This window comes from Jatropha curcas, chromosome 2 (assembly GCF_041381405.1).
Source record: "Jatropha curcas cultivar XTBG-Jc1 chromosome 2, XTBG_Jcur_1.0, whole genome shotgun sequence".
Classification (NCBI taxonomy): domain Eukaryota; kingdom Viridiplantae; phylum Streptophyta; class Magnoliopsida; order Malpighiales; family Euphorbiaceae; genus Jatropha; species Jatropha curcas.
In genome coordinates, this window is record NC_143152.1 from 18005035 (window position 1) to 18015017 (window position 9983).

Consider the following 9983-nt stretch of genomic DNA (forward strand, 5'->3'; position numbering starts at 1 on the left):
CATAGACCCCATATATGGATCACCAAACCAATTATAACAGAGGAAAAACTACCTTTGGATATTTTTTAATGGCAAACAACTATTGACTGGTATATATAAATATTTTCCTATTATATAACGTTCGTGACAGGTCAAACGTATTGGATACTTCTATAAACAGCATCAAATATGGTAGGAAGAAATTAATAATTTTCGATGCATTAACTCGCAGAAAAAAGAAAGAAAAATAAAAGGGATTTCATTGTTTCTACAATGGGACCAACGCCTGAAACCTAGATTTTGTTTAAAATACAGAGAGAAATTGCAAGTTTATTGTTATTAAGAAGTATGATAATTTGTGTTTCAAGTTGTGTATTTGTTTGCTTCTTCATATTTGTTCTGATCAAGTTCTTTTCTGAAGTATGGTGGTCATACAAGCTGCACTAAGGTCACAAGGAATAAAAGGTCCTTCTTATAGTTTTCTATATGGAAATGTAAAAGATACTATCAGAATGAGAGATGAATCCATCAATAGTTCCATTGAATTATCACACCAAATTTTCTCCAGAATTCAGCCTCACTATTATCTATGGAGAAAGCTACATGGTATCTTGTGATCCTTTCACTAAAATTCTCAAATATTGAAATATTTCCAACTAAATATTCTTGATCTTCAATTTGGTTGCAGGGAAGAACTATATCAGTTGGCTTGGTCCTCGGCCTCGATTGGTGGTCACTGAACCTCAACTGGTTAAAGAGATACTGAACAATAAAGATAAAATGTATCCAAAACCGGAGTTCGAATCATATATGATAAAACTGTTGGATTTAATTTTCTATTGTGGGCTTAATATGTAAAATTAAATATGTACAGCAGTCCAATTGTAAAGTCAATTTCAAATGTGGTCTTGATTGTGAATAATTGACTATTGAGGTATCAACTAATTATAGATATTAAGTGTAGAGACCATTATATAATTCCTATTTCGTTAAAGGACCGAAATAGAAATTGTACTAACCCTACAGGTATATAAAGGTCGTGGTCCCCAGAGGAGTTGAATACGATTCAGTTTTACGTTCCTTTCGTACTGCTTCCGCAAAATCGATTCTTCAATTCTCTGGAAGGCTGCAAACCTAATTCTATACATCAAGATCGACGAACAACGATGTCAGGTACACAACCTTTTCTTATTCAATCTATTTTGTTGAATCTAGTGGTTTGCACGATCTAGGTTATTATTGAATTATTTGAGATTAATTCTTACAAGTGGTATCAGAGCCTTGTGCATAATTGCTAGATTTTAGATTGGTTTTTCGTATTTTTTTTTATTTATTTGTTTACCCTACTGTTTATAGATTGAGGGTTTTGTTTAAGAAAAAAAAAAAAAAAATGTATATATATATTTTTGTTCTCACTGTTCTTCGGATTCCCAAGAACAGGTAAGAGGTTTTGAACTAACGCCATTAACGATTAATTGTTCGTTTGGTATTTTTTTTTTCTTTGCTGGCTGGATCTTGTTAAAAAAAAAAAAAAAAAAAAAAAAAAAACCTCCATTGTTGGCGGCGGAAAGGGGCTGGAACCTGTTATTTTCCGTCCCTTATCGTTTTGTTTTTTAGGTTAGGGATGGAAAATAACAGTTAGGTCCCTGGAAAATTTCATATTAGATTCCTAATTTTATGTTTTTTTCCTATTAGTCCCTTAATTTTCTGTAATTTCATATTGGTCCCTTAATTTTCTGTAACTTCAGATTAGGTCCTTTAATTTTCTGTAACTTCAGATTAGGTCCCTAAATTTTCTGTAACTTCAGATTAGGTCCCTAAATTTTCTGTAATTTCAGATTAGGCCCTAAATTTTCTGTAATTTCAGATTAGGCCCTAAATTTTCTGTAACTCCAGATTAGGCTTTAATTTTCTGTTTTCTTTCGATTAGACCCTGAACTTTATTTATTCAAATATATTTAGTCCTATTTTATAATTTAGTCTCAAATTTAGTGACTTAAAGACTAGATTATAATTTTTTTTGGACTAAATAATTTTAGATTATTAAATATTTAGACAATCAATTCATTTAATTGCAATTGTTTTGTTTTAATTACAATTAAATGATTTAATTTGTCGACTTGAGATTAAATTTTGGAGTGATTAAGTCCCTATTGTGTTTGATATTTGTTAAAATAAATTGATTTGATCAATAAGTCACCAAAGTGACCTCTATTGCTTGAATTGATTTATTTTAGAATATTAGACAGGTGTATTAGAATTCATTGCGGATAGTTAATCGGCCCAAAGGAAGGTTGCTATCTGGTTGAGTTTTGAATACATGTTTGGCAATAAATATGTGATAATTGTTTGATTATTTTCCATGACAATGATATATCGGCCCAAAGGAAGATTTATTATTTGTCAGGACTATGTTATCAATATTTGATTGCTGCATTGAGATACTAATTACAAGTTAATGTTTTACATCCAAAGATGAGAATATTAATGTTGTGTCTGTATCTTATTTCCATTTTTTAATCTCTACTTATGTGAATTGTTTCATTTGTGGATTGTGAGCTTATACTTATCTATTTGTTTATTTTCTCTGATGTCAGCTAACATGTCATTTAATCCTGATTGTGTCCCTAAACTTGAGGGATCAAATTTTGAGTCTTGGAAATCAGACATTATGATCTTTCTGGGCTGTATGGATTTGGATCTTGCATTCAGGATGGACGAACCTGCTCCTCTTACTGATACGAGCACTGATGTTCAAAGGGTTCAGTATGAGAAGTGGGAGCGTTCTAATCGCTTAGGTCTGATGATCATGCAGAAAGGAGTCCCAAAACATGTTCGAGACTCTGTCTCAGCTGAAAAGAACAATGCTCAAAACTATCTTGCCGAGCTGGAGAGGGCTTATGTCAAGAATGACAAAGCCGAAGTGGGAACACTTTTAGGAAAATTAACCTCCATGAAGTTTGCTGGCAATGGTGGTGTTCGGGAGCATATTCTTAGCATGTCTCAGATTGCAAAGAGACTGAAGGCGCTGGGTATGGCTTTACCAGATGACCTTTTAGTCCATATGGTTATGAATTCTCTTCCTTCTCAGTATGGACAAATTAGGACTTCCTATAATTGTCAGCCGAATAAATGGACTCTTAACGAGCTCATTTCTCATTGTGTTGATGAGGAGGAAAAGATGAATTCTAACAAAAGAGAGAGTGCTCATTTTGTTTCTTCAGCTGGGAAGGGCAAGAACAAGAAAAGAAAGAGGCCTTTTGCAAAGACTGTTGAAAAGGCTATTGAGAAACCTGCTGCTGCTACTGCTGTAGATCCAGTACAAAAGAAGCCTTATGTGCCAAAATGCTTCTTTTGTGGAAAGACGGATCACTTGAGAAAGGACTGTCCTAAATTTGCTATTTGGCTTGCAAAGAGGGGGCTGCCTCAACTACAGAAAGCCAACTGACGGTGAAAGATACGTCTATGTAGGAAATGGCGATCTGGTTGAAGTAGAGGCAATTGGACATTTTAGATTATGTTTAAGTACTGGCTATTTTTTGGATCTTATAGATACTTTTGTTATTCCCTCTTTTAGAAGGAATTTGATTTCTGTTTCCTTTTTGGACAAATCTGGTTTTCATTGTTCTTTTGGAGACAGTATATTCACTTTATCTATGAATTCAAAAGTTTTGGGTACTGGTTGCTTGAATGAATGTGATAATCTATATATGTTAGACATTGATACTAGTTATCATGAATCCCTGCATGTTACTACAAGAGGTACCAAAAGAAAGTTGAATATTGATAACTCAGCTGTACTTTGGCATAGACGTTTGGGTCATTTATCCAAATCGAGAATTGAGCGTCTTGTTTCTGATGGTATCTTAGATACACTTGATTACACAGGTTTGGATTCTTGTATTGAGTGTATTAAAGGAAAACAGACTAAACAAAAGAGACTAGGTGCCATTCGGTCATCCAATGTTTTAGAACTGATTCATACAGATATTTGCGGTCCATTCCATATTGCAACTAGAAATGGCCAAAGATATTTTATATCATTCATTGATGACTATTCTCGTTATGGTTACTTATATCTCATTCATGAAAAATCTGAGTCTTTGGACGTGTTTAAATCTTATAAAGCCGAAGTTGAAAATCAACTAGGAAAGAAGATTAAATCTGTTCGATCTGACCGTGGTGGTGAATATTATGGTAAATATGACGGTTCAGGCGAACAACGTCCAGGACCTTTTGCGCTTTTCCTACAGGAATGTGGAATTGTCCCTCAATATACAATGCCTGGTACTCCCAGCATGAATGGTGTATCTGAGAGACGTAATAGGACTCTTATGGATATGGTAAGGAGTATGATTAGTCATTCTACTTTACCAGAGTCTCTGTGGGGTGAAGCGTTAAAGACAGCAGCTTATCTTCTCAATAGGATTCCATCTAAAGCAGTTGCTAAAACACCTTATGAACTTTGGACTGGACGTAAGCCTAGTCTAAAGCATCTTCATGTTTGGGGATGTCCAGCTGAAGCAAGGCCTTACAAGCCGAATGAAACAAAACTGGACTCCAAAACTATCAGCAGCTACTTTGTTGGATATTCTGAGCGGTCTAGGGGTTACAAGTTTTATAATCCTACTTCCAGAACTTTTTTTGAAACGAGAATTGCAACATTTTTTGAGGATGTTGATTTTGGAGGGAGAAATAAAGAAAGAAACATTGTCTTTGAAGAGGAACCAAGTAAGGATGATTCGGTTCTCATTCCTTTTGTTGTTTCTGATAGCGTACAGACTCCAGTTGCTCCTGTCACTATTCAAGATCCAATTCAAGACAATGCTATTCTTCCTCAAGAACAAATTCAACAACCTCAAGAATTAGAGTCTGTTCAAATGCTTTTGAGGAGATCTACTAGGGAGAGAAGAAGTGCTATTCCAGATGATTATATAGTGTTTCTTCAGGAACATGAGGATACTGTAGACATGATAGATGATGATCCAGTTAGTTTCTATCATGCCATGCAGAGTTCTGACTCTCATAAGTGGATTGAGGCAATGAACGAAGAGTATAAGTCTATGCAAGACAATCAAGTTTGGGATCTTGTTCAATTACCTGAAGGAAAGAAACCCATTGGTTGCAAATGGATATTTAAAACCAAAAGGGATTCTCAAGGTAATGTGGAGAGATATAAAGCACGTCTTGTAGCAAAAGGCTTTACTCAAAAGGAAGGGATTGACTATAAAGAAACCTTCTCTCCAGTTTCTTCGAAGGATTCTTTTAGGACAATCATGGCCTTAGTTGCAAATCTTGATCTTGAGCTTCATCAAATGGATGTTAAGACTGCGTTTCTCAATGGCGACATTGATGAAACAATATATATGGTGCAACCAGAAAGTTTTATAATTGGAGATCCAAAACATCTGGTATGCAAATTAAAGAAATCCATTTATGGACTCAAGCAAGCTTCTCGTCAATGGTACTTTAAATTCAACCAAGTAATTGTCTCGTTTGGCTTTGAGGCAAATACTGTTGAAAATTGTGTGTACCATAAGTTCAGTGGGAGTAGGTTTATCTTTTTGGTCTTATATGTGGATGACATACTTCTTGCTACTAATTGTAAAGTCTTGCTACATGAAACCAAAATTTTTCTTTCAAAGCATTTTGAGATGAAAGATTTAGGTGAAGCTTCTTTTGTTTTAGGGATTCAGATACATCGAGACCGTTCTCGAGGTATTCTTGGATTATCACAAAAGAGCTATATTGATAAAGTGCTCAAGAGATTTAGTATGCAGAATTCTAGACCATTGGATACCCCTATTGCAAAAGGTGATAAATTTAGTAATCAACAATGTCCAAAGAGTGAACTTGAAATTCAGGAAATGCAAAAGGTTCCTTATGCGTCAGCTGTAGGAAGTCTTATGTATGTTCAAGTTTGTACTCGTCCAGACATTTCTTTTATAGTTGGCATGTTAGGTAGATATCTCAGCAATCCAGGAATGGATCATTGGAAAGCAGCCAAAAGAGTCATGAGATATCTTCAGAGGACTAAGGGACATATGCTCACATATAGGAGATCAGATCAGCTTGAGATCATTGGGTATACTGATTCTGATTTCGCTGGATGCCAAGATAGTAGAAAATCCACATCTGGCTACGTTTTTCTATTGGCTGGCGGTGCTATTTCTTGGAAGAGTGTGAAACAAACTCTAGTGGCAACCTCCACCATGGAAGCTGAATTTGTAGCATCTTATGAGGCATCCAATCAAGCTATTTGGCTGAGAAACCTTGTCACTGGGCTGCGTGTAGTAGGTGGAATAGAAAGACCACTGAAGTTGTATTGTGTGACAGCAAGTCAGCCGTTTTATTCTCCAACAACAACAGGAGCTCTTCTCGATCAAAACACATTGAGATTAAGTTCTTGGCTGTGAAGGAGAGGGTACAGAGTGGACAGATATCCTTAGAGCATATTGGAACAAACTCTATGATTGCGGATCCGCTTACAAAGGCAGTGATACCGAAAGTTTTCCATGAGCACACCGCTCATATGGGTATCGTTTTGTTTGAGACTGTCTAGTTTTAGTGGGAGTTTGCTCTTTATGCATACATTATGTTTTTGAATGCTCTATTTTATTTTGGATATGTTTTATTATGAAATTTTGTTGAGTACTCATTTTGGTTGATGGTTACACTCTGTATTATTATTATTGTTTTGCTTGATCTCACTTTTGTTGGTGACCAGTTGGAAATAGACATGATGATCACATTACATGTAGTTTTCATGCTACACTTCTATAATGAATCTGTGTCATTTAGGGGTATTGGTAATGTAGTTGATGATGAACTTAGTCATGAGATCTATGACGAATGTTTCTTCAGCTCTTTATCAATATAACTAATGGACGAGATTGTTTTTGGATACCTTGTATGACTGCGTTTGTTGAGCTCATTTTGGTGTATGTATTTTATTTAACATATGTTCGCCCAAGTGGGAGATTGTTGGATTTAATTTTCTATTGTGGGCTTAATATATAAAATTAAATATGTACAGCAGTCCAATTGTAAAGTCAATTTCAAATGTGGTCTTGATTGTGAATAATTGACTATTGAGGTATCAACTAATTATAGATATTAAGTGTAGAGACCATTATATAATTCCTATTTCGTTAAAGGACCGAAATAGAAATTGTACTAACCCTACAGGTATATAAAGGTCGTGGTCCCCAGAGGAGTTGAATACGATTCAGTTTTACGTTCCTTTCGTACTGCTTCCGCAAAATCGATTCTTCAATTCTCTGGAAGGCTGCAAACCTAATTCTATACATCAAGATCGACGAACAACGATGTCAGGTACACAACCTTTTCTTATTCAATCTATTTTGTTGAATCTAGTGGTTTGCACGATCTAGGTTATTATTGAATTATTTGAGATTAATTCTTACAAAAACTATTTGGGGATGGACTTGTAACTACTAAAGGTGAAAAATGGATTAAGCAACGAAGACTAGCCAATCATACATTTCATGGAGATAAGTTAAAAGTAATTTCTTCTTCTAGTTTTTGTTATTATTGCTGGATAAATTCCCAGAATATGTCTTGTATTTTAACAATTTAAATTACAGAATATGATTCCAGTGATGATCACAAGCGTAGAGATGATGCTTGGAAGGTGGAGGAAATATGAAAACAAGGAGATTGATGTATGGAAAGAATTCAAGCAATTAACATCTGATGTAATTTCCAGGACAGCATTTGGAAACAGCTATTCGGAAGCACAGGATATTTTTGACATGATAATGGAGCTTCTTATTCTTGCTTCCCAGAATAGTTTTAAAGTCAGAATTCCTTTGATAAAGTAAGATTCTTTTTCTTCTCCTTTCGATAATTATTTTATATGCAGAAATGTTTGAGTTAAAGATGTCTGCTTCCACTATTGCAGGAAATTTATAAAAATAAGGATGATATCGAATCAGATAAACTTGAACAAAGGTTACGAGAATCCATCTTAAAGATGATAAGGAAGAGGGAGGAGGAAGCAAAGATGGCTGAACCCGATAGCCATGGAAGTGATTTTCTTGGAGTGCTCCTTAAGGCAAACCAGGATCCAAATAAGAGCAAGAAAATATCCATAAACGACATAGTTGATGAGTACAAAACATTTTATATTGCTGGACAAGAAACAACTAGTGCTGCACTTAATTGGACTATTTTTCTTTTAGCAATTCACATAGATTGGCAAGAAAAAGTAAGAAAGGAAGTTCTTGAATTATTTGGCCGAAGAAATCCAACATTAAATGAAATCAACAAATTGAAGATTGTAAGCACAATATATACATCTAATTCATTGGTAAAATATATACTTATTTCATTCCAATTTAATTCTCATTATTCGTTTATTATTTTTCTATCTTTTCTTTCAGATGAATATGGTTGTTAATGAAACTCTAAGGTTATATGCTCATAGCACAGATGGCACGGTTCTTTGAATTATTTGGCCGTTGTCCCACTAGTTCTTCCAAGAATATAACGTGCCCTTTATGATTGGAACTAGTTAATAAAATCCCGTTGATTATTTCAAACCCATTCAAATTTCATTGTTTATCATTCCAACAGAGGTATATGTGCTATAAGTTCTAGGTATAGTGATCCACCCAATTTGGACATTCTTATCCAGAAAACTTGTATTCCCGGGCACAAAGGAATACACTTTCTATAATATAATGAAATAGTTTGCCAAAGGAATACACTTTCTTCAATTAATTCACAATAATTATCTCTATCAGGGAGATTAAAAATTCAATGATTTAAGGCATACCGTGATATTATTCATACGTAAGTCAAAAAAATATCCCCGAGGCAATTATTTTGTGATAGTTAAAACCAAGGAATAATAATTCGCAGGGTCAATGTCCATCTCTTTGATCTGGAGTTGAGCATCACATGAATCTAGTAAAATATTTAATTAGGTGATGGCGTAAAATGGAAAATTATTAATTTTGAGGACTTAATTTTGAAATGCATGAACTCTTCTGAATATATCTCTAATTATAAATTAAATAAAAATATAAGAATTTTTAAATATTGAAAAACAAGGGCTGTATTAAATTATATTTTAAAAGCTTTTTTAATGTGAAAACTATTTTATGAAATACCTTTAAATAAATGAGATTGCTTGGGGAATTACCGGGGATATGATTACTGGCCGGAAGTACTCATAATTTGATTGATCTAGAAGTTACCAACTGAAGATCGATTATTTTTGGTTCTTTTTCTTTTGCTTTCTATTTTGATTTTTATTCCTCTTTATGTATTTTGGATATTATATTTTTTTGTTTTTAGTATTTTCTATTTTATAGCTCTAACTATGCCCAAGTGGTAAGATTGAAGGAAAAATACGTATATATTGATATTGATATGTGCTGCTCGACTGGATTCCCAGGGCTATGATAAATATGGAGTGGGAATCAAATAACAGTTTGTAAATCATATTCCAACTAGTATAGCAATTGTAATTTTTTGAACAGGGATGGATGGAATATAAGAGTTGTTTTTTAGTTCAATATACTGGTACTTAAACCAATCGGCCATGATAAAAGGGCATTATAAAGGCCAAGCGATGCTCAACTGTTTCCCTAAATTGAACTCAGGCTTATTTGTCTAATTACTGTTAATTTCATATCAAAATGTTCATCACTATGGGTTTAAAGAACCATAATTGCTGTAGCAAGATTTACAGTAGAACCATAATATTTAGGACCATAGTAGTGGTAATAACATAAAATTACCAGTCTCTCTCAACCATGTTAAGTCGATAGATTTTATGTTAACTATGCCCATAGTTAACTCATTCCGTAATTGTGGATTTAAATCTATCTGATTTACAAAGAGTTAATGTCCATTTGGGATTATAGTATTATTTGCAATATGAGCAATTTAGGGATGAGAATGTAATTTACCATAACAGTACAATTTTTTTCAGAGGAGAAGCTTTATTAAATTAAATCAGAAACCAAACTAGT

General features: G+C 34.1%; 1 protein-coding gene across 1 annotated transcript; it reads left to right on the forward strand.

Annotated features, from left to right (window-relative positions):
• The first annotated feature begins 476 nt into the window (after positions 1-476).
• LOC149498323 (cytochrome P450 CYP749A22-like) lies at positions 477-8450 on the forward strand. Its single transcript, XM_089717297.1, has 6 exons — positions 477-585; positions 668-793; positions 7407-7504; positions 7587-7819; positions 7882-8281; positions 8385-8450. The coding sequence occupies exons 1-6, from the start codon at positions 492-494 to the stop codon at positions 8448-8450; spliced, it is 1017 nt and encodes a 338-aa protein (XP_089573423.1). The 5' UTR covers positions 477-491.
• Positions 8451-9983: the final 1533 nt, after the last annotated feature.

Coding starts and splice junctions, on each gene's coding strand:
- LOC149498323 (XM_089717297.1), top strand. CDS start 492: ATGAGAGATGAATCCATCAATAGTTCCATTGAATTATCACACCAAATT. Junction 7,820..7,881: donor GTCAGAATTCCTTTGATAAA/GTAAGATTCTTT, acceptor TTTGAGTTAAAG/ATGTCTGCTTCCACTATTGC. Junction 8,282..8,384: donor AAATCAACAAATTGAAGATT/GTAAGCACAATA, acceptor CTTTTCTTTCAG/ATGAATATGGTTGTTAATGA.